This window comes from Cryptococcus neoformans, chromosome 10 (genome assembly GCF_000149385.1).
Source record: "Cryptococcus neoformans var. neoformans B-3501A chromosome 10, whole genome shotgun sequence".
NCBI lineage: Eukaryota > Fungi > Basidiomycota > Tremellomycetes > Tremellales > Cryptococcaceae > Cryptococcus > Cryptococcus deneoformans.
This window is the reverse complement of record NC_009186.1, coordinates 1,005,352-1,028,951: the sequence shown is the minus strand read 5'-3', so window position 1 is coordinate 1,028,951 and position 23,600 is coordinate 1,005,352. Positions and strand designations below refer to the sequence as shown.

General features: G+C 49.4%; 6 protein-coding genes across 6 annotated transcripts; 3 read left to right on the top strand and 3 right to left on the bottom strand.

Annotated features, from left to right (window-relative positions):
- Positions 1-789: 789 nt before the first annotated feature.
- On the bottom strand, positions 790-4,186 carry CNBJ3250 (hypothetical protein; the record flags this gene model as incomplete). The annotated part of the gene is made up of 6 exons (XM_767956.1): positions 790-912; positions 981-1,106; positions 1,169-2,694; positions 2,735-3,397; positions 3,442-3,507; positions 3,553-4,186. The coding sequence occupies 6 exons, from the start codon at positions 4,184-4,186 to the stop codon at positions 790-792; spliced, it is 3,138 nt and encodes a 1,045-aa protein (XP_773049.1).
- Positions 4,187-5,873: 1,687 nt separating this feature from the next.
- Positions 5,874-7,151, top strand: CNBJ3240 (hypothetical protein; the record flags this gene model as incomplete). The annotated part of the gene is made up of 5 exons (XM_767955.1): positions 5,874-6,034; positions 6,085-6,241; positions 6,291-6,813; positions 6,866-7,044; positions 7,098-7,151. The coding sequence occupies 5 exons, from the start codon at positions 5,874-5,876 to the stop codon at positions 7,149-7,151; spliced, it is 1,074 nt and encodes a 357-aa protein (XP_773048.1).
- Positions 7,152-8,736: 1,585 nt separating this feature from the next.
- Positions 8,737-9,182, top strand: CNBJ3230 (hypothetical protein; the record flags this gene model as incomplete). The annotated part of the gene is made up of 3 exons (XM_767954.1): positions 8,737-8,844; positions 8,932-9,070; positions 9,115-9,182. The coding sequence occupies 3 exons, from the start codon at positions 8,737-8,739 to the stop codon at positions 9,180-9,182; spliced, it is 315 nt and encodes a 104-aa protein (XP_773047.1).
- Positions 9,183-10,943: 1,761 nt separating this feature from the next.
- Positions 10,944-13,556, bottom strand: CNBJ3220 (hypothetical protein; the record flags this gene model as incomplete). Its single annotated transcript, XM_767953.1, has 4 exons — positions 10,944-11,772; positions 11,842-12,810; positions 12,868-13,028; positions 13,083-13,556. The coding sequence occupies 4 exons, from the start codon at positions 13,554-13,556 to the stop codon at positions 10,944-10,946; spliced, it is 2,433 nt and encodes an 810-aa protein (XP_773046.1).
- A 3,869-nt stretch (positions 13,557-17,425) lies between these two features.
- On the top strand, positions 17,426-20,751 carry CNBJ3210 (hypothetical protein; the record flags this gene model as incomplete). Its single annotated transcript, XM_767952.1, has 4 exons — positions 17,426-17,680; positions 18,469-18,971; positions 19,020-20,626; positions 20,702-20,751. The coding sequence occupies 4 exons, from the start codon at positions 17,426-17,428 to the stop codon at positions 20,749-20,751; spliced, it is 2,415 nt and encodes an 804-aa protein (XP_773045.1).
- Positions 20,752-21,394: 643 nt separating this feature from the next.
- CNBJ3200 (hypothetical protein) lies at positions 21,395-23,533 on the bottom strand (the record flags this gene model as incomplete). The annotated part of the gene is made up of 5 exons (XM_767951.1): positions 21,395-21,457; positions 21,532-21,667; positions 21,781-22,077; positions 22,138-23,053; positions 23,107-23,533. The coding sequence occupies 5 exons, from the start codon at positions 23,531-23,533 to the stop codon at positions 21,395-21,397; spliced, it is 1,839 nt and encodes a 612-aa protein (XP_773044.1).
- Between the last annotated feature and the right edge of the window lie 67 nt (positions 23,534-23,600).

Below are 23,600 nucleotides of genomic sequence, written 5' to 3'. Positions count from 1 at the left end.
TCATACGACTTTTTATCCGTAAGTAAAAAAGCATGAAAAAATATACGACTGAGTGTTGAGTTAGAAAAGTATGGTCACGTATTGGATGATAAATAACTGAATTGGACGACAACGTTAGAGCCACGCTATTTTGAATATAGGGACGATAATGGTGGGTGGGTGTACAATAAATGTGCATCATAGGAAGAATCATTCAAATTCATTCGGCAACTGACAAAATCCCGGCCATGGTCCCTCAAACCTAGATTGCTGAGCTGGTGTATATGTCAATCATCATAACCTTGTGTGGGCTTTATGAGCAACGTTGCAAAAACTTCCTGGCTTGTGAGTATATAACGAAATCCAGGATCATTTTTCAGAAACACGTAATGGTGATTTGCCAAATAAATATAGCCTCCTCCTTTCTCCGCTGCTCCTCTTCTTCGCTCCATCATTTCTTCAGAATCATCGCTCTCCTCATTCCTCACCTCCCTCAGAGACCGAAAGAAATATCTCATCACTTACATCGCTGTCCGGAAAACTAACATCAAATTCCACTATTGGGCGTAGAGGGTTCGTTGGTTGAGTCGGTCTGTCAATCTGTACTGACAATGTTGTTGGGACGTTGGTGATTACGTCATAATTTTCTGCCTTTACCAACCCACTCTTTTCGTTATGGAAGACCATCTCCCCAAGATACCCTAGCGTTCATGGTTTTCATGCAAAGAATTCTAGCCATGAGATGTCGTAGATGAGAAAGAAAGAAATGTCATGCCAAGAAAGTACAGAAAAAGTAAATTTGGGTCAGGCCTACTCCTTCCCACCCGCACGGCGATTCCTCCATCCCATATACCCCTTCTCCTCATCATCCCCAGCCGCTCTCCTTGTTGGCCTCGTCCGTCTGGCAGGTTCTTCATTCTCCGATTGTCCATCCTAGATAGCCACATGTCAGTGGTCTAGCCTCTGGATTGGAAGATAGATTAGACAAAGGTGGGACTCACAAGACCCATGACCTGCCTTCGCTTGGTAATACCGCCCAACAACTCTGGTTGCCAGAACGTAAGCGCTTTGAGGAGATCTTTTTCGCGGATACCCTTTGGGTTAAGCCATCGCATAAATTCGCGCACCTGAGAATAGACGGTGAATAAGCTTCTGCACAACTATCGGTAGTAAGAAAATCCAAACTCACCTGCTCAACATCGTCATAACACCCCCACTCACCCCTGCCTAACTTGCCCCCCTCTTCCATTTTCCTCCTCCTCTCAACATCCTCCTTCTTCACCTCTTCCTTCACGCCCATTCCTTCCAATACCGCATTTGCAGCATTGAGGTAATACGTCTCCTCTGGTTCATCTACCCCTTGAATATACAGCCGTCCCGTTCCATACGTCAGTTTACCGTCGGGCGCAAGCATCGGCGCGGAACCCTGCGCGTCAAGCCACCAGATCCTGTTCCCAAACCTGTCCAATCCCAGGGGCTTGGAACGTAATGTCCATATATGCGACCGGAACTCATAATCAAGTTTTTTGAGCTTCGCGGCCAGCACTTCCTCTTCTTCAAGAAGACGTTTCTTTTCGCTAGCATTGTATTTTGACAGACGAGCTTCTTCGCGTTCCTTGATTGCACGCTCGCGATGCATCGCTTCTTCGGCAGCACGTTCACGAGCCTTTTCAGCCATGGCGCGACGGCGGGAAGCGGCGGTTTGGGCGTGATGCCCTTGGTCAGCGGATGGAGGTGACGAGAGGGCAGAATAAGAGTCATCTTCGGGCGGGCGCATCTCGCTGTCAAGGTCATCTTCCAGTTCATCTTCCCCTTCTCCTCCTCCATTGACATGGCCGTTAACCTTGACATCCACGTCCACATCCATCCCCGCTTCTCCTTCTACGGCTTCTACGTCTTCAGTCTTTGGCTCCAGCCCTTCCCTCTCAGCCTGCACTCTCCTTACTTCCCTCTTCACGTCGACTTGCTCCTTCCTCACCTCTGTCAACGCTGCGATACTCTCCTCCATGAACCCTCTCACTTTCTCCGTCTGACCCACGAGCTCAATGAGAAACACGATGATGTCCAGTTTGTGTAAATGGTGCAATGTCGGGTACCTCGTCGGGATCTTTGCAGGTACAAGACCGAGGCCGGAAGAAGAAGTAGATGATGAAGGACCGGTGGACCATGTCGGGCGGGTAGGCGCCGGTTTCGGTTCAAATGTGAGGTGAAGGATATTATCCAAGAAATTTGGCAGGCTCTCCAAACTCGCTCGTTCCCATAAACACCCTATCAACGCAGCTTCCCATCCTCTCCGATTATCCCTCAGTGGGATCTCGGTATCTTTCCACGACTGGGCGAGCTTCTCAGCCACCGGACTGAGCGTTTCGGTCGTAGCACCCTTTTCGCCTTCCCAGTAATCTCTGTCGTCTTCTGGCTGCCGGCCCGTGGCAGATATGGGTCGGACAGGAGAGTGGCCAGACGCAGCATCGGCGATGAGAACAGAGAGAAGGCACGCGTGGATCTCGGCGATAAGTGGTGGCGAGGGGGACGTAGTATGATAAAGGGACTGTTCAAACTCGTCGATCGTGAACGGGGAGAGGTTGAGCGGTGTGCCCATGACGTTCAAAAAACTCCAAGAATTCAAAAGCTTTTCAAATTGATCTCCAAAGGGTAACGTCCTGACGAGCTGTGGTCTCACTCTTACATCTTCTTCTGACCATTCCACAAGCAAGTCTATTCTCGTTAGCTTCCATCTCTAATTCTTACAACTCACCTTCGTTAGGCCACTTCATCTGCTTTTTCTTCTTCCTCTCCTCTTCCTCTTCCTTCATTCTTCTCTCCTCGTCCTTCTTCTTCGCCTTCTCCTCTTCCTTCATTCTCTTTTCCTCCTCTTTCATTTGCTTCTTCGTCTTTGGTTTCTCCTCCACCTCCTCATCTTCGACGTTCAAGCCCAACCTTTCCTCCCTCTCACGCTTCCGCTTCCCCATCTGGCGTTCTCTGTAAGATGAGATGAATAACCTTGTCGACTCTGACATTTCCATGGGGATACCCCATCGACGCGCCACGGCCGGTTTCACGATCCACGGCGAGTATACTGCCGCATCACGTTCGACGCAATCCCGGATGAATCGTTTGAGCATCGCGCGGGAAAAGTTGATACGGTCCCGGGATATCTTGTCGGCGGTGACTTGCAGCGCATTCTCTTGGTCATCGTCTTCTACACCGTCCTCGACTAGTTTTACGACGTAGATGTACTGTCCCGGGTCGTCTTTCTCGAGTACGTCTTCCGAAGCGAGGTTGAGATCGATCGCGAGGGGGTGGGTTTCGAGGGTGAGGCCATTGGAAGTGGATGGGATCAAGGTCAGAGAAGGGGAGGGGGGGACTGTTTTGATTATCCTAGCGAGGTATTTGTCGCCTTGGACGTCGACGAATACCTCTGCGATGTGTTAGCGTCAATCACGTGTAGGAAAAGTTACGCACTCTCATCGTCGAAGAATCGATTATGGAATCTTTCAAAGATCTTATCCGCGAGGTTCTCCAGCTTCCCTTCGATTTCTATTTGTCAGCTTGGTCTGGTTAGGGGTGACTTACGGAATTGGACGGCACTCAAAACGGCCTTTTTCAACTGCTTAGGGAATCGGGTATGCAGCTGTCGAATTTCTTTCTGTTCTGATCGTAAAGCGTCCAGGTATGGCATTGACGATTTGCCGGATACTTGATACGTCAGCCATGCACTAAACAGACAAAACTTACCTTCACATTGGAAGATCTGTTGATCGTAAAACGCCTTTCTTGCAGAGTACGATTCGTAATCTGTAAAGATTTCGCCAGTCTCTGGGATGTACCAACAATCACGATCATGGATCCGCCAGGCAACAGCAGGCTCTTCCTGCACAGTCGCCGAAGGTTCACCATCTTGTGGACTCTCCCCATTCACCATAGTCGAACTCGGAGCGACAGCCTTTCCCTTTGATTTTTTCCCTACCACCGTCGTGTGGCCATTGGTAAACTCGCCTCTGAAGACAGCCAACAGCTTTTCCAGCTGCTCTGCATCGTCTTTTCCATCTGGCGGGATGAATTGCTGAAGCTGTTCATGCGTGAGCGGAGTTGGCGCTTGGGTTTGGAGAGGGTCGGAAGTAGAAGATGAGGCGGGTATTGGTTGGAGGACCGCGGAGAGGGATGGAAGGGGCGTGAGGTGAACTGGCTTGCGTTTGAGGAGCGGCATCGTGGTTCACTAGGAGATTTGAATGTTATGGTTGAAAGCTAGATGAACAGAAAAAAACTGGTACGCACCTTATCCGTGGCGACAGCGCGCAGCTGAAGCAAGAGAAGAAGTTTATTCGGAAGCGAGACCGGGGTGGCTTCAATGCTGTCGTGGGCCAAGTTAGAGAGCCCGGAGAGAAATCTCGACGTCTATCAGTCAATAGGAGCCTTGACTTCTTTTTTTGGTAGGGCAAAGAGATGTTGATCCAATTGATGGTTGAATGAACCAGAGGGTATCGAAGAGAAGATCCCTCCTTTTTTGTATGAACGAAGCTGAAGAGAAGTAGCTCCGGGATTGCGGAACAGTTATGCAGAGAAAGGCGGGTGTAGCGTGAGCAATGGGGATGATTGGCGTAGAGTAAGTAAGCCTTCGCCTTCACTGGTCTCGGTGGATCAGGAAGTACAGTTGATCAAAACAATACGTGCAATGGCGTGTCCTTTCGTTTCCAGTACTGCTGGAAGCGTTGAAGATAAACTTTTGAGTTCCTCGAGGACGGTTGAATGAGACAGTGCTGATGAGATGACTTGTCTTTTTCGTGGTAATCAACCTAAATGAAAGGGAGAAGAGGTTGGTATTGTCGAATGGTCAAGCTCAGGCGTTTAAGCTAGAAAGTCGGCGGAAGAAGGAAAGTGGTAGAGGGAAGTCTTGATTGGTCTTGTAGGATAGAGGAAAAGGTTAAACGAGACAAGATAGACAAATGACGCGTCTTTTTCGTGGCAGGTAAATGGATGGGGGGAAGAAAAGCGTGGGGACGTGTCTGGGCGCCTTGGATGTTGATGCGGAGCGGTTGTTATGCAGTCCGAGAGGATGGGCGGGTATAGGTGGACGATGGGTGGGATATGTGGTAGGAAGAAAGAAGGAAAGCGGTGGTGAGAGAAGACGGAATAACAAGGAAGGAAGAAGAACAGGTGGCGGGTGGCAAGCAAGGAGCAGGGTGGAAGATATATGGCTCGCATGGGGATACCTGAAAATGTAGCGAGCATGGCCATAGTTGTAGTGCAATGGTGCCTTCTTCGGCATCATAGGAGAATGCCACGTCAGGTTGGAAAGCGCGCGCCGATTAAGAAGAAGAAGAATGATGATGAAAGAAGATTTGTGAACAATTTGAAGAGCGTAGCAGTAGTACGTAGCATTCATGAAGCAAAATGGCAGAGAAATTAGAATTACACACCCAAGCACGTAACAGACAGAGACAGATAGTAGAGATAGAATAAATGGTACAGCGATATAAGATGAAGAGGCAGAGAATACACATTTGGAATGGATTCGAAACAAGACTACGTTACGTAGTAGTAGTACTGTGCCATCTTGACGACTGTAACAATCGCACAGAAGAGCGTCTCAAATAATGATCCATTTCCATGGTGTAACGGGCGACCGCAGAGGTAAACATTCATGGTTTTTTTCACCCTTGCTCATCATATGGTGTTGCGTACATCTGTTCCTCATTTCTCGACACACGATGCTATTATATTGTTACTACGCACCCTCCCGAAAACAGTACGCGCGTCTTTACGCGTCGAACATTAGGTACTTCGCCACTGGCAGGGAAATGCCGAAACGCCGTCCTTTCACTTACGCGCGTTCAAGGTTCACGCTGTAGTTACACCAAACAAAGACGTAAAGCACATCACTAAATAAAACACCCATGTCCGCTTCCCCTTCTGCCACCGCACCCCCTGAAGCCTCACCCACCGCTACACCCACGACTGCCACTACCTCAAAGCGACCAGCCTCTCCAGACAACGCAGAAGATAGCGCCAAACGACCAAAGCAGGACCAAAACAAGATGGCTGATGTAGAGATGCAGTGCGTTGGTTGTTTAGGGAGAGAGAGTCATCCATCACTAACAGAAACAGAAACGAGGGCTCACCAAAGACCGCGCCTTCTTCCGAGCCCACAGCTCCTGCTAAACCCGACCCCGGACCTCAACAGATCTCGATGCGGTCTCTTATTGTTACTCAGGACGCCAGTATCATCATCGGCCGTGGTGGTGCTCATGTCAATGAAATTAGGGTGGGTCGCCGACGCCAAACTATATCTGACCAGCACTGACACTTCGCAGGAAAAATCAAGCGCCCGAGTAACCGTTTCTGAATCCATCCCCGGCAACCCCGAACGAATCCTCAACGTCTCTGGCCCTCTCGACGCTGTCGCCAAAGCATTTGGTCTCATTGTCCGCCGAATCAACGACGAACCTTTTGATGTTCCCTCTGTCCCTGGCTCTCGTGCCGTCACCATCAAATTCATCATTCCCAACTCCCGCATGGGCTCAGTCATCGGTAAAGGCGGTTCCAAAATCAAGGAAATCCAAGAAGCTTCCGGTGCGCGCTTAAACGCTTCCGAGGCTATGCTCCCAGGATCGACAGAGAGGGTTTTGTCAGTTTCTGGTGTAGCCGATGCTGTCCACATTGCTGTGTACTACATTGGTACAATTTTACTTGAGTACCAAGATAGATATCCGTCCAATGCCACTGGATCCTACAAACAGTCTCAGTCCCGCGGTCCTCCACCCAACTCCAATGCCCCTCCCCCACCCGGCATGCAGACTCAACAAATCTTTATTCCCAATGCTCTCGTTGGCGCTAGTAAGTTGACTGCTTCCATTCACTTTGCAATTTGCCAATTTTGAATTTCTAGTCATCGGCCGAGGTGGTTCTAAGATCAACGAAATCCGTTCCCAATCATCCTGCCAAATCCGTGTGACCGACCCTGGTACAACCGTCCCTGGCGGTGCTGCCGCAAATCCCGAGGAGAGATTGGTTACCATCACCGGTTACCCCGATAACATCAACGCTGCTGTTGCGTTGTTGTATTCTGTATGTTGTCTCCCGTATGGTTTTTGGGATGTTTTGCTGATCGATGGTGTTAGCGAGTGGAAGCTGAACGGGCAAAGTTGGTGGAACAGAATGCCGGGGGTATGTAAGCATGACATGAACAACTATACATTGCGTGCTGCTTCCCTGAGCTGCTGAGTCTAAACTGTTGCACAATTGGGGATATTTGTGATATGGAACGATGCCGTTGGCTGTCGGATGAAGTGGAAAGCGAGGCGGACAACTGTTAGGTATTGGGCGTTGGGCGGTGTTGAGTCTCCCTCCTTCCGGCCTGTTGCGATGAGTATGAATGTGAGAATGACAAGGGAGAGTCGAAATTGTGATCGAGAACAAGCGGGTAGGGAAGGAAGAATGTAAAAGGACCATAATGAGGTCTTTATTCTTACGTATGAGTGGGAATTTCTAAGAGGGATCAATCATGTATATATATATTTTTCTTTTCTGGAAGGGCACATGAGGCTTAGGATGATATCAACAATCTTGGTGCCAGGGGATCTCGGTGAACATGGAAGGCCCCGATAAAGGATTTTCTTGAGCATCAACAGTTTGACGTATGACGTGGAAGATTTAAGTATCTCGGGCGGCTGAGTTTTTTCTTTCTGACGATGCGAGGCATCGATTATATGTTGCGTGTTCCCAAGGATTTAGAGGCGCTATGGTTTGTTCGTTGCTTTTAAATTGGAGGTTCGGGGAGATAAATATGAATAGTTGATGACGCTCGCATATCAAGAAACCAGAAGGTCTAGGTGGGGAGATGGGAGAAGGGTAAAACGATTTTGGGATTATGATCTCTGCTGGCGATTGCGATGGGTACGCTCACGAAATGACGTCTTTCATTTCAACTTCCAACTTTTCGTTGGACTTTGGACTTTTGAGCTTTGTCCGTCCAGCTTGCCATTACTTTGGTTAGAATTACGACATTCGACTGGCGGTGATGAGGCCTCCTGGGCCGTCATCCTGCCCAGCCTACTCATACTGTACCAGTACAGCCCGTAAGATAGTACGACGATGGACGATGGTTGGTTTCGGTAGGTTCCACCGCGAATGACCATCGCTCAATTCGTCGTTCGTGTTGCCTTAATAATTACACATTATGCAGTACCGGTACTACTGGGTAGGCGGTAGTAATCTGTATTCGCCATTTGCCTTCATAGTGCGCATAATAATGCATTTGCTTGCTTACAATCCACCAGTTGTTAATCCTTTCCACTCGATCGATCTCAGCTTAATCGGGAACCACAAACGGAGATTAAAACAATGAAGCCATCTTGTCAACCAAGCACCAACCACACTAGACTCCTTCTCCCCGTTTCCGCTCCCGCTACCACCCAGAGATTACCACCCGTCAACCATCATTGCCTGATCACCCATTTGCTACCTGCCGAGCCGATTACAAGTCGTTGAACCTTATCGTCATACGTATCCCACTATCATGAGCACATGGCGATATCGCATCTCAAGTACGCAGATGACATATCTCTTGCAATGATCGTACCATCGCCACTATCTTCACCGAGGGAATAGATGCCCGAGTTTGCTCACCATCCCTGTGCCTGTCATGTGCGGGAAAGTATATAAATGACTCCCTTCAAGCCTTCCATCCCCAAGCGAATTTCATCTACGCCTCCAGTCAACAACTTACTAGTTCACAACACCCATTTCAATTCACTAACAATGTCTACTTCTACCTCCCACGCTGTTGACCCCGTGAACCAGTCTGCTGTCCCCAGCAGCATCCAGAAGAAGGCCCCTGAGGGTTTGGAGAAGACCCTTCCTGACTCGGTACGTTATTCTCCTCCCCTTCACCTCTTCAATCCCATATGACGTTCTCTAGAGCTTTTACTGATATTTTGCGTTTTTTGATCCTAGATTCACAACACAGACCCTAGCAAGGACGAGCGATATGTCTCTCACGCTACTGGGCCTTCTATGGTCCCCGAGGCGATTCAGAAGGCTGCCCCTGAGGGTTTGGAGAAGGCTCTTCCCGAGTCTATCCACCCCACCAATTGTGAGTCAACTTTTATACCATGTTGCAGTACAGATGATTAACAGTTATGGGGCCTTCAGAAATGCCGGACGATGGTCAGGAGGAATATTTAGGTAAAGTGAAGGGGGAATAGTTTTAGATGTTGAAATATGAATGGAGTCAAGAAGTTCCGAGTGCTTTGCCTTTCGCAGTACTGTCGCCGTATAGGGGTTCCATTCCTGTAACAGGATTGGATAATTGGAATGAATGTTTTGTTAGGAAAACCATGGCAGACAAGGTGGTGAATTCGAGCTAAGCCTATTGTAGGATATCAAGGGAATTCACGTTACGTGATCGATTAAAATATAGGTCAAATTGGAAAGGCGTGTTCATAGGTGTAGTTGAAAGAGTAAAGATCATCTTGGTCTTGCAAGCGATTATTGGATTTATACGTCCTGGAAAAGGCAAAATAGGTCATTATACCCAGTGTTGACAAGAACGACATCAGTGTGCTGAATGATGTTCTCACTCTTTGCATCATCTTCCGCCGTTGGCCTTTGTTGGTTGATCAGTCTTCTTCTATCATCATCTGTCATTATTACTCGTCATCAGCTGAAAGAGCTGCGGGGCCGGCGCCAAGATAACAAATAACGATGAACCACGGCCTGCTATTACCCCTCGATGGGTTTCCCTAAGTTGTGATGTATTCGATATATAATCGCCAAAGTGAGGTTACAAGGCAAAGGGAAGAAAAAAAACAACGAATAGCAAGAAGAATGCACGGCTACGTTTTTTGAAGAAACATTGTCAGAGGAGGCTGATTTTTTTTTTTTTTTTTTTTTTTTTTTCCATTCAGCCCGACACCACCATAGCTTGTAGCTTTCTGTGTTCTTATATAACCATTATCAGGCAGCTCATGGTCGTCGGGCATTTGTACGAGGTTTGAGCAACTCCGCCGAAGAGCTGATTAAACGCAAGGCTCATAGAAGGCGAGTGACGGATAATTGATGAAGCATGAATGAAGGAAGAATCGAAAGATTCGGAAGTTCGTGCCGATTTTTCCTTACTTTATTTTGTCACTCCACCACTTCACCCTAATAATGGCCAGCTGCGTTTGCCACCAATTATTGTGACTGCCGGCACCCTGTCCATTTCTACGATATTTTTCCGGAATTCCAAATCCTCACGCGTACTTTGGACAGTAAACACTGGAAAGTGCGTGAGTGCGTGCGTACGTGGAACGTGGGATCTAGGAGATCTGAGAGGTGTCTGAAGATTGAAAACAAGCCGAAAGGTTTGCAATTGGCGCTCAGGTATGTTGTCGTCCGCAGTAGTGTTTAGTTGTTACAAACTGGAGTCTCTTCCGAACCCGATTGCCGAGCGAGCAGCCCTCCAACCCGAAACTCTACATTCTCCGGTTCCCTGTGACTTGTCCCTCCAACTTGCATAAAGATACAGCAACCCTTTAACAAAAACGGACAACAAAGGAACGAGATCCGAAAAAATAGAGAAAATGAGAAGTTGAACCAAAAAAAAATCTCCAGAAAGGAACAAAACAGAGCAGTGAAGGTGGGGCGAGAGACGATTGGCAAGCGAAGACGGAGACCGTGCAATGCATGCAACACAAGAAGTAATAATACAGATACAAGTCCTAGATGAAACCCCAAAAGATTCAGAACAGGTATAGGACATGTATATAAATGTGTGTCATATGAGATCTTTATATATGATTATTCAAACGTCTATCGGCTGACTTGTAAAAAACCCAAGCATCAAGAAATGAAACAAAGATAATAGCAGGGACAACATGACCACATGAAGATGGAAGCAGTCATATCTCCTTCGCACAACGATATGTATGACTTTCCACGCATATGCGCTTCCCTGCCGGCTTCAATCAAGATCTAAAACCCCTTTATACCAGCACATTCACCGCATCATGCCCTCCAGACTCACTGAAATACAAAAATTGGTCTTTTCCCTCCTCATTTCCACCCGTAACTCCTCCTTCTTGGCCATTGCGAGAATCGAGGCTGTTTGAGTTCGAGCCAGGATGACCAAGCGGTTGGGGTAAAGGCGGGTCGGCGGTAGGAGTCTTTTCGTCCACCGACGCGGCGACTTGCAGCTGTTGAGCAGGACTGGGATCTCGATGATGTCCGAGATGAGGGTTGCTGGGGTGGCCGAGACCGATGCTCATACCCGCATCCGCACCCGCGTCCGCACCGCCACCAACGCCCACGCCCATGTTGGGAGTGTGTTCTCCTGAAGGAGTTAAATGTTGCTGTTGGAATGCTTGTTGTTGAGGGCTTGGGTTCCATCCGTCTTGATACCCTGTATAGGATATGGAGTGGTTGCTATACGGTGAAACATCGCTATTAGGCCAGTGAGAAGCCGTTGTACTAGTGTAGCTTGGCATTCGATTCCCTGGCTCTAGGTTACGGTGATTTTGTTGTAACTGCGACTGCGTTTGCGGTTGGTGGGCTTGTTCACCTCTTGACCCAGGCTTGGGCGCTTCAAAATGTGCCGTGGTAGGAGACTCAATAGAAAGAGAATCGGAGGAAGGGTGCAAGGGGAAAGAGTAAGTGGAAGAGGATGATGTGGAAGGAGGGTAGTAAGGGGGTGTAGATTGGAAAGAGTCAGGAACGAAGTGGGCATTCAGCGGAGACGGTCGGATGGGCGCGGGCGCGCCATTAGGTAGTGCCGCAAATCCCATAAGACCAATCTGATGTAAAAGATCTGCGGGTCTAAATTACCAAGTTGAATGGCATTAGCAAATGACGGATAGGACGATATAACAAGCGATAGAGACTTACGCAGAAGCCCTCCGAGTATCAGGATCAAACCCTTCTGGCCCATCAACCAACCACTCCCCTTTGGACGATTCCCCTCCTTCCGTCCCAGTCTCGGTCCCCATGGTCCCTATTGATGCTATTGAACCGAGTCGACCTCGTTGTTGCATCATCATAAACATCTGCTGTTGCCTCTCATCCAATTGACCCATCGAGGCAATCCCGTGCATATCAAGGCCCTGAGGGGCGGAACCGAAAGAGAATGCAGGATTCGGTAAGGGAGAGTCGTGGGAGAAAGGACGTCCGTCATGAAAGCCCTCTGCAGGTGGAAGGTGCATGTTAGGAGGGAAATCGCTCGACCACGGTTGGAATTCAGCGTCATAAGTGTCGTAGACTTCATGATCCTGAATCGGGCTGAGTTCGCGTGTACCTTTACTCTGAGCAGCGGTCTGGTGTTGGTTCGAAACCACGCGAGGAGGGGTGAATGGTCCACTAGTGATGAGTTGGGAGACACCTGGTATACTCGAACGACGAGTATTGTTACGCACTGCCGCCATGTGTAATGTCGACGGACCCCTGATTGCTGGGGAAAACTTGGGGGATAAAGGAGAAGTCGAAGCTGGCGGGACGGATGCCAGAGGGGTGGGGTAAGGTACACTGCCTCGCCTGGCAGCGTGAGCTTGGCCGAGAGCAGGAGAATTTGCCCCGGCGTCGCCGACATTATAAAGCACTTCCTCTCGTTTTTGGGCGGCAGCGCGCTTAGCGACGAATATTTCAATCTTGGCGGCTTCACCGTTGGCAAGAGATGCACGTCGACCCATGTTGACAGATGCTGGAGGGGGGAGAAGGTTGAAATGCGATGACGAAACGGCAGAGTCTGTCAGTGGGGGTGATGGGCCAATGGCGGATGATGTGCCTTCTTGGTTTTCTGGGGACTTCTTACTCTCCTGTCCTTCAGCTTCCTTCTTGGCTAAACCTTTCATCTTTGCACGACTAAAAGGCGGATTAGCATCGTGATCATTCCATTACGATAAATGAGAGAGAACTTACCGATTTTGGAACCAAACTTGGACATTCCTCTTTGTCATTCCTAATTGCGCCGCCAACTGTTCTCTCAACTGATTATCCGGCTTGGGATTGATATCATACCAAAATTCGAGGACTTTGAGCTGCTCAGGTGTAGTCCTTCGACGATGCTTCACTTGCAAACCCTAATATGACCGTCGTTAGCCATTTCTCATATGAAAACGTTCATCCCCGCTCACTTCAAGGGTGTTAAGCGTATCATTTCCATCCTTTGGGCCATCCTCCCCAAACGGCACTGTATCCCCCGCATGAGCCGTCATTGGTCGTGTCGACTGTTGCGGCAAAAGCGATTGCGGAGCGGCAGGTAAGGAGCCAAACTGGTAAGTTGGCGCCACATCTGCGCCATAGCTATACGATGGCATCCCCTGATGCATGTCGGCAGCATAAGGATGCATGTATGCGGCTGGTTGGGACTGGTAGGAGCGTTGGTAGGTATGGGGTTCGGGAGGAATGTGTGGTTGGATCGGGATGCGAGCAGGCTGCGAGCCGTCGCCGGCTTGATTAGGCGGATAAGCCGCATAGCCATTGCTGACAGGGATATAAGTCTCTCGACCATAGTTGCTTGGTCCAGTAACAGGTTGCCTTTGTTGGTCATATCCCCGGTAACCATCCAAGCTGTTGGGGTGTCCTTGTTGCGGAGCTGGGACTGACATTGAAGGCAAGAATTCTACTTGCAACAATTTCGGTGGTCAGTGCTCGTCGCTCGCCATTCAAGAGATTTACATTGGAGTGAAGATTTATGGAAACCTACAATCCAGAAGGGAAAAAAATTGCGCAAAACTGATTGATATGCTTTGATGGACAGATCGACGTTTTTTGTGAAGATCAGAGAGCGGAGATCCGTGTCAAATTTGAAGCAGCGCCGGAGATCTTGACTCTGAAGTCCTTTCTTCAGAGAGGGCAGTCGGAGTCGAGGCCGAGAATGGGTGCTTTGATACTATGACACGCCTGCAAACCACGGGTAACTGAATGGCGCGTCAAGACGAGATTACCAAAGGACACTAAGCCTCTAACATAAGCACGCGTGACACGAAGATAATGATGATAGCTTGCAATTGGAGCGAGATTGAGGCGACTTATCGCTATTGATGCAGACGCAGACGATGCTGTTGATGATCAATGTCTGTGCCGACAGGTAGATGTCTAAATGAAATGGTGACGCATCGCCCAGGCGGGATGCGGTAACTATTACGAGTCGTAGGAGAAACAAAAATGAGACAAAGGGTGGGAGAGAACGGGGAAGACGTCTCTTTTTCTGCAATAGGAGTTGCCGGACCGATATGCGGTGATCTTGATACAGATAAGGGCGGTACTTGTTAAGCAGGGGGGGACGCGGTGGGGGGTGGCCGGGTGAGCTAAGAGGGCGAGAAAAACGCAGTGTGATTTGGGGAATGGAGAGCTGTCGATGTGATCGTCGGGAGAAGGTGACAACTAGTGATGGAAGGAGCTGCTTAAGGAGAATTGCGCAATGGCGTCTCCAGCGGTCAGTAGTCGCAGGCGCAGAAAGCCCGCCATCGAGGTCCAAGCGTGCGGCGCAAGGGCCAGCACAAAACCGCACCACCAAGATGAGGAAAACGGAACCAAACTGAGTCAGGTACCACTAACCCTAGCCGTCATAACCGTCTTTCATGGCCACGGTCATCGCCGTTCGGGGGTAAACCGTGGGAGATCCATACAGAACCACCCCAGGGAAAAGCCCAGCGAGTTTGGGGAATAGGCAGAAATGCTGAACTTTGTTTACCCGAAACACCTAGGCCATTTATCTCTCAACAAAGTGAGGTTTTGAAAATGTATTTCATCGAGCCACGTGGGCGCACCCTCGTCCAGCCTCTTTTGCTATATATCTTCTGTTCTCTTCTTGTTCGTTTTTGATTTGTTTCATTCTTATCGAATGTTGTTCTTCCCGGATTTTAAATAATCGTCGCACGCACACTGCACACCGCAGATGGACACACGCAAAAAAAGAAGAGACGCGTGTTTACTTGTTTGTGATCTTCTATTTACCTGTCAGTGAAACGTTCGTTATCATCTCAGTTCTCCATCAGCCACTTTTTACTCGCTCAGGGCTGCCGATTATTTCCGGCGGCTGTTGAGCGGCCGAAAACTTCGCAAGATCATGATGATGTAAAAGCCCGTAAATACAAACACGTAATCACATCGTATGGTCAATTAGAACTCCGGAGGTTTTTCTTAACAGGAGGGAGTTGTAAACTATTATTACAACCCCCACCATGGGTACGTCGCAAGGGCCCGCTCTATGTCTGATGAGCTGAGGACCGCCGCTCCCCCAGAAATGCGCCCTCGGTATCTCCGAATATTCATCATATGAGGGAGGGACGGCAACGGACTACGGCATGGTTTTGGCTAGAGGAGGACGGCCGAACAGTTTACAGCTTACGATTCTACGATCCTCAACTCACAAAACATCAGGCGCCACAATATGGGAAGGGACGAGGAACGACAACAAAGCGGAAAGGGACGAGGAACAACAAGGAGCTAACCTTGCATCTTTCATTCTTCTTTATATTATTCCAAGCATCCACTCTCCATACCTCGGATCCCAAATTGCTCAAACTTTCCAACTCAGCTCAGCCTGAAACCATGGTAATGCGGCAAAAGCAAACTACGAAGTTTGATAAATATTATTGAGATGTCCAACGGTCGAATCTCGGACAAAATCTTATATTATTCCAAGCATCCACTCTCCATACCTCGGATCCCAAATTGCTCAAACTTTCCAACTCAGCTCAGCCTGAAACCATGGTAATGCGGCAAAAGCAAACTACGAAGTTTGATAAATATTATTGAGATGTCCAACGGTCGAATCTCGGACAAAATCATCGAATCAGCGGTACGGATGTGCAATGATGCGTAACCTTGACGCTCCCTCAGTTCTTTCTTCCTAACTTTGCCCCAGCTCCGTGCTAGATTCATTGTGGGGCGAATGGATTGACAAAGCCACATAGATGATGAAAAGCTGGTACATGTGGGACATTAGACCAAGTCTTCGTCACCAACGTCCATTTGTTATCGATTGTGTGTGGTGTTCTCAATTCTTATCATCCTTTTCGTTCCACGCTCGCTCTACCTTCTTCTCTTTTTGCTCTGCGGACGTTGTTTTTCCCCCCATGCATGCTCGCTGACTTGTTGACGCATCGAAAAAAAGAGCAGACCTTCTACATCTGTTACGTAACTTGATGGACCATGACTTTCCAGCAGGATCCAGCATGATAACGGGCTCCGAGGAGGCTGAAACGGAGCTTGGAAGGATCTCTGTCCTTCTGCTTGTCAACTGTAACGAATGATCAACAAGTGAAACAGATACAACGATGCAAACGGGGAAGAAGGATGGAAGGTTCAGCAATATAAAAAAAGTTTTGCCTTCCTAATATATATTTGAAAGGCTTGAGTGATGATGTTCAGTGGATCGAAGGGGAGGTACGTAATAAGGAAAAGGAAAGAGCCAAGAGGCACTGCAAGAGATATCAAGTATAGTACCAGGCTAACGGCACAAAGGGGGATGATAGTCGTAGAAATGGCAGTAGCGCCCAGCTCTTGGCAGTACCAGTAGCAGGGAGCACTCTATCCATTACTCATCGGTGATTTTATTAGTAGTACATGCTGTATGATGCAAGTTATCAGGAAAGACATAATAGTACTCGTAGAGTATACTAGATTTTATCATATTACATCGGAAGGTGGACGCACCACGCACCATGTTACGTACCATGCATGTCAGCTGACCCAGCATGCGGCACGCAGAGTTGACAAAATAGCCAGCAGTCAATCAGCTGCAGTCAGTCGTCGACTGTCGACGATGCTGGGCTCTGAACTTTCGATTTATGCATTCCGACGTCATGAACCTTGTTGTCTCGCACTTGTTGGTGCGTCGCTCGTGGGCGAGAACATGATGGATGATGCTGGAAGCAGCACTCTGTGGTGGAGGTGCCCGGCGGATGGCGCGAGGGCCGGAGGACGGAGTAGTGGATTTTGCATGCCGAGAGCTGTGAGGTCATTTCTCTCGTCCCCATTTTTCTGGCGCTTCCTGCGTTCAAGTGCGTCTCGTCTCTTGGCCTTGTCCCTGTTTTGGGCGCTTTTCACAGGTAATAGGGGCGCTGTTGGCACCAACCTTCTTCGCTGCTGCTTCTGCCCGTTCATCCCGACGAACACGAGCCTTCGAGACACACCCATACCCACGACCACACCCACACAACACACACAACACACACAACCCACACAGCGAGTATCTGCCACAACCCCCGCGGTGCCCCCATCTGCTTTGCCCGCTGCCCGGCGTAATCCGGTGACGATTTGGTCGATCTGTGCGTTCCTTTCCGTTCCTATCCTCTCCTACTTCTTCCTTGCGCCCAGTGGCAGTACTACGACTCTTTCCTACATTACATATACAGAATCATCTGCGCCACCTCTCCGATTACATCTTCTGAAGTTCTCTTCTACCAAGAAGTCGTACTTCCCTTTAAATAGCTTATACATCCAAAAGACAACCGACCGTGTGCTCACCATGTCCATGTTCTCACAGTTCTCTTTTCGCCCTCTCGACGAAGTCCCCAAACCCCGTATCCATACAGACTCGGATTACAACTCGCCGACCCCCAGCACTGATATAGACAGCCCCGCCAAGTTTGGCGACTCTTACGACAGCGACGAGTTCTTGGAGCACCACTCTTCACCATCTTCTCTCAGTCTTAGTAGAAGCTGGTCCAGGCCAAGTAGGCGTGATAAAATTCCAGAGGAAGACGAGGAAAACGAGGGCGATGTGAGTCCTGTCCTTTGTTACGTTCTTTTGGTTTTGTGATCCGCTTGCGATGCGCTTGGGGCGTTGATTATCAATTTGCCTTACCCGCTTTTGCTGGCATTGTAAAATGTGGTTGGCTCTGCTTCGGGCTCTTTCCGCCTCTCTGCAGCGCCTGCCATTCTTTTTCTGGCCTCCCTGACTGAAGCCATCTCCATGTGGGTCAATGGAAGCGCAGGGCAGTCTTGACTCCCCTTATCCGAGGCATTTGTCTTTTCATTTATCCATTTGGCCGAATCTGGCTTTGCGCTCATCCAAGTGGTCTTGGACCGCCTACACGCCCCTTTCTCAACTCATTCTACGATCAACGAAGGATTTCTCGCTCCTGAAGATGGTTTCATCCATTCATTACACTCAATCCACCGTTTGTCCTACGGGCACATTGGAGCATGTCACGTTGTGTTGAGAAGCACCTCAGACTCAAAGGCAACACCCGTTCTATATGCTATCGCTTCCAAGCCCTTCCTTTTCACAGCAAGACGTGTTTGGTTCTCGGTAAAGGTCTACCGCTTCGAACTGACCCGGATTCACATCTCTTTTCACTTCTTTCAACAACGTCTCATGCGTCGTGACTGTGCTGTAACTGTGCTAACGTGACTTCTGCCCTTGCTGCTCATACCACTAATCGACACCATCTTTCGTTCTATGTCGTCCTTCTTCAACTCTTGCCCGCCCTTCCTCTCTTTCCTGGTCTTATCACTACCTCTCACCCAACTCGCTATCGCTTCATCGACGTGCTCACCCATTCGCAGATCCGCGCCTCCAACCCAGTTCGCTCTCGCACTTCCAGCCCGGTTTTGCCCAAATTTGGCTCGTCCCTCCCACCCAGTCGACGCGGCTCGCAAGACCATTTCAAACAAGCTCAATTTCATTCTGTACCTCAGAGTATGGCAGGTAACAGGGAAAATACTGATCACCTCGCTGCCCCTTCTCCGCCCCTAAGCATTCGCGGGTCGAGGAGCGGGACATCTCCTTCATCCCGCCCTCCCAAGCTGAATGCCCTCTCTCCCCTTCAGGCATTCTCGCCTCTTCAGTCGATGAAGACACCTATGCATGTATCGGACACGGCTGGTACAGGTTCCTTGACTAGGTCAAGGTCATCCTCATCAGTGACCAGAAGTTTGAGCAGGAGGGAGAGTATGGTTGAGAACGCTCAGCGTTGGAGAAGTGGCCTAGATGCAGACGATGATGGAAAGGGTTTGTTTTCGAGGTTGACTTTGGTCAAGGCTCCCCGCAAGAAGGATGATGTCAGGAGGTAAATCAACAGTTTTTCATCAGAACGCTCAACTGATATGATTGACAGACACAGCCGTTCCAAGTCGTCTTCTTCCCTCGCCCCATTCAACTCGTTCTCTTCATCCTTCGACGCTCCCGCCACATCTGCCAGTGGTCCCCGTCGTTCTTTCGCCGCATCCTCCTTTGGCGCCGTGCCCCCCTCCGTCCCATCCATCAATTTGCCCAGCAACAACATCGAACCTTCCAACGACACTCTCCACCGAGTGCACTCTCATGGCGATGCGGGTTCCGTTGGGATTCAACGCAAGGTGCTCTCCCCCGACGAGGTGCTCGACATGGCTCGAAGTTTCCAGTCGCCTATGCTCGCCCCTGAAGGTAGCTTTGGCAATTCGCAATCCCAGGCCAGCTCATTGAAGAGGCGAAAATCTGCCGGATCGATATTTGAACGCTCGCCCGAACCTCCTGTGACTGCAGAGCTCGAGCCAGTCGAGTATGTCCAGATGGAGGATGACGTTCTTCTTCCTTTCGTGGACCGATGTGCTGAAGTCCGCGATCTCATGTCCCACCAATCCAATACCAAACTCTTCGCCCTTCTCCGCGCGGCATTCCCTAAAGACCCCGCCCGTGAAACCTGGAAGAAGATCTCCCCTGAAGAATGGAACTGGGAAGAGTTTGTCAAGCACTTGACAGAAGTGGATAGGGATGAACTGGATGATTATGACTGGGTGTACAAGGATAGACAGGCAGTAAGGAATAGGAGCGTGGCGTTGTGGGAGAAGTTGGGAGTCTGCCTTGGATGTGACGAGGATCTTCTCAACGCGGGTAGTGAGGACGATTCTCCTTCATCCTGGGCTGGCCTCGGGCTCGGGGATGAGGGCGATTACGACCCCGCGATGAACCATGTGTTTATTGCCGGTATCGAGCCTGTCGACCAAGAGGAACAGGCCCGCGCCGAGCGTCAGTTCATGGATGAATTTGGGGACATCGTGGAGGATGAGAATGAGCAAGCTGCAGCTGGTATGACTGCTCTTCTTGGTTCGCCGATGGCTACCATCGGCGAGGAAACTCCATCCTTTTCCTCTGGCAAGCCATCCCGCCAAGAAACCGCGAGCAAGCCCACCCCAGCTCAACGAGCCGGGAATCGCGCCAACATTGACCCTATGCTCTCTTCGAGTGTAGAAGACTCGCCTCCTCGTACCGCTCGATTCGCCGCCGAAGCTCACCGCCCTTCCCAGTCTCACTCTATCAACACCAACAAAAACCAGCTCGATCGTCCTCGCAGATCATTCGTCGGTCTTCAGATCTGTACATCCCCTGCCAACACAACTCCCACTCTCCCCTTCGAGCGCTCCCGCTCCAATTCACTCACTTTCAGCCAGGGTCAAACTCCCCACCAGGCTTCGGGCGGGCTAGGTCTCGCCACCTCGCCACTCTCCATCTCTTCTGGCGCGGCACCTGTACCTCTGTACGAGCGCGGTCCGGGGTCACCCCTTTTCCCGAGTAGTTTCTCATCCTTGAGCTTGGAGCCGAATCTCGGTAGGAAGGCAAGTGCGGTGAATAGGGGTGCCGCTGTACCAATCAAAGAGGAGTTGAAAGGGTGGAAGCAGGCACAGCAAGCGCACGCTGGGCATGGCGGTTTGGGGAGGAAGGCTAGTCAAGCCGGGCTGAGTGAGAGTAAGTATCCCTCCCTTTGTCCTTTCCCGTCGAGGACTTGTTGTATCAATAGGAAACTGATGATTTTTCGTCTAGGCGCTATCACATTTGTGAGCGAAAGCGACTGGAGTAACAGCGCCACTTGAGCTGCGGCGTGTACTTTCTCTTACGCCTGTTATTCATCCCTATCGGTCGTCAAATTGACCCTATGACTTTGTATCTATCATCTGCACCTTTAGCGATCATTGTTGATGTTCTTGTGTATTTATCGCCTCGCCTTTCACTTATAAAAAGGATTTGCCTGTATTGTTTAGTTCACCGTAACGTTTCTGTTGAAGTACAGCGAGAGGTAGGTCTAAAACACGCTTGATAGAGAGAGACAGGTTTGTCAATCTTCATCTATTTTTGTGATCGTTTTATCTCGTTTCAGCCTTATTGCCACCGTATATTGCCGTTTCAATTTGAATGCATGAATTTGTTTGAATGCTTTTTCAAACAGTAGCTTTTCCAAGACGAGATTTCTTATTCAATGTATGAAAAGTGGACAGTATTTGTCAGTAGAAAGAGACAGTAAAAGTCAGAATACCCCAAAAAATCTAAGAAGAAATGAAAGAGCAGTATAGACATGAAGCGGAAATGAACAGAACTAAAAGAGGTTAGACATAAATGTACTTGTACATCAAATCTCGGCCCATTCGCCAAACGCCCCTCTTTCTCCTCATCTTCACCATACAAAATCCAACATACTCCCACAGTTTGCACAGTCCACGTCCATTCAACAGTTCATTTTTATTGCGTCTCAGAGGGGATCGGTAAGAATTGACCAATCACCACAGACGGGAGATCAAACACCTAAACCAACAAGGAGATCACGTCAATATCTGCCCGTGGGAAAGGGGGTTGAGATTGACGGGAAGAAGACTTACATCACGACGGATAGTGAAACAGCAAGTACAAGGATTAACCTCACCAGCATCTAATGCTAATGAGATAGACTGGAAAAAGTTTTGAGTCGTATTTTCGAATGCGTGCGTCGAGAAGCCTTCCCAGTATGATACCACACTATAACAAAGAGAAAAGGGTACAATTTCAGCATCCTCACTTGATGCAAGGGCAGGGGAATGGACACAAGAAGACAGTGGAAGGGAAATAAAGATGATAGACTTGATACTCACGAAGGCTTGGCAAAAAGTTGATAGATATACGTCTTCCTCGAAAGCAACTCATTATCCGTCTTACCCACTAGCTCACAAAACTCTGGATTGGCATAACACACTTCGCCTGTCCGTCGCCACACTGCTGTCGGTGTGGCACAATATGAAATGAGTTTTTCAAGTTCGATCATGGTACGTTGGAACGATTTTTCGAGGAACACTTCATCTTCTTCTGACATGGACATTTGGAGGGCGATAAGCGAGGGACGGAAGGATGCGAGGGAGCGAACGACGCGGAGGACATCGCTGGTCTCAAAGCTACGGACTGTCAGATCGGGTTTTGAGGGACGAAAAAAAAATTAATCGAAAACAACTTACTTTTTGGTGAGATAATCCATCAAAACGTGATATCCCTGGGTGTACTCATAAGGTCGGACAACAGCTCGATAAACCTCTTGAGGTGTCAACGCCTTATTGGTCCGTCTCCACTCATTCGAAGCCGTCACCGTTCCAGGCCCTCTCACCTGTCCTAAATCCACCTGATTCCGCTGACCGGGCACTCCACTACCATCCAACATGACCTGTCCTGGCGCATCCATGCTCCCCCATCCCCATTGCTGATGCGGCGACACTTCGCTTCCCCCGTACGTGCTTGGTGATATACCGGTGCCAGGGACACTAGATCCAGATGGGGTAGGGTTGTACGTGTTGGCGGACTGGGAAGGAGAAGGATTGATCCATGGTTGTTGGGGATCAAACGAGTTGGGGCCAGAGTTGTTCACGAGGTCGAGGTTGGTACCGGCTTGAGTGACGTTTGCTATTTGACGGCTAGTGTCGTCCAAGGAATCGTTGAGACCAGGGAAAACGGGAGAGAGGGAAGAAAACATGGCATCCAGCATTTGATACTCGTTGTTCGCGGCTGTTCCAGCTGTGGTCGAGTAACCAGAGTAAGTTCCAGGAGTGATCTCTGCACTCTGTGTCCCCCACACATCGCTTTGGTTCATGCTCATACCCGGTGCAATGTTAATGTTTGGTGTAGGATTTTGGCGCTGTATGGCATTAGCGAGCCAGACATCTTGTATTTGCGAATCCGTCGACTGGGTGGGTAAGGTAGCCATGGTGGGGAGACTTTGGTGTATGGATTGAGGTGACATGCTGTGAACGCTGGATGCTTGTGACTGCATCGACGATGATAGTCGTTCATCACCTTCCATCAAATACTTGGCCTTTTTCCTCACGCCCTCCACACACTTATCCGCCATTCCCTTTTTAACACATCTCGTACACGGTCGTTCTACAATCATTCATCAGCTTCGTTCCATTTCTGCTTTAAAATCTCGACCTCACGCTCATCACACGTTAAATGGCTCTTTTGGCACGCCAAACACGCTTTCGCAACTTTTTTCCTAGCCTTTCTCTCCGTCCCTAAACCCTGCGGCTTCGCTTTTGGATTCTTGCTTTTCGGTCTCCCCCTTCCTGAATCACCTCCAAAGACAGGTACAAGCGGCTTCTCCACTGCGACAGGCGGTGGGATTGCCGTCGGCGCAACGGTTGTGAGACTACCGATACCACCAACATAGATCCCAGAACTTGACCTTCCAAGACCACTAGGGTTGATCATGTGGTAGCCTGAGCTGGTGCTAGGTCTGTGATGGTGTTGAGATGGGGCATAGTTGAACAGGCTCGCATTGGGCGTGGGAGTGCTGTTGGTGAAGGATAAAGGCGACCCGGCCGAGGATAGGCCCTCAGGGTGGACCCACTGGTGGTCTTGCATGGTTTGGTGGTTGCTAAAAAGGAGTTGAACAAGTGAATCGACGAGCGATGCTCGCTGTACGGGGTCG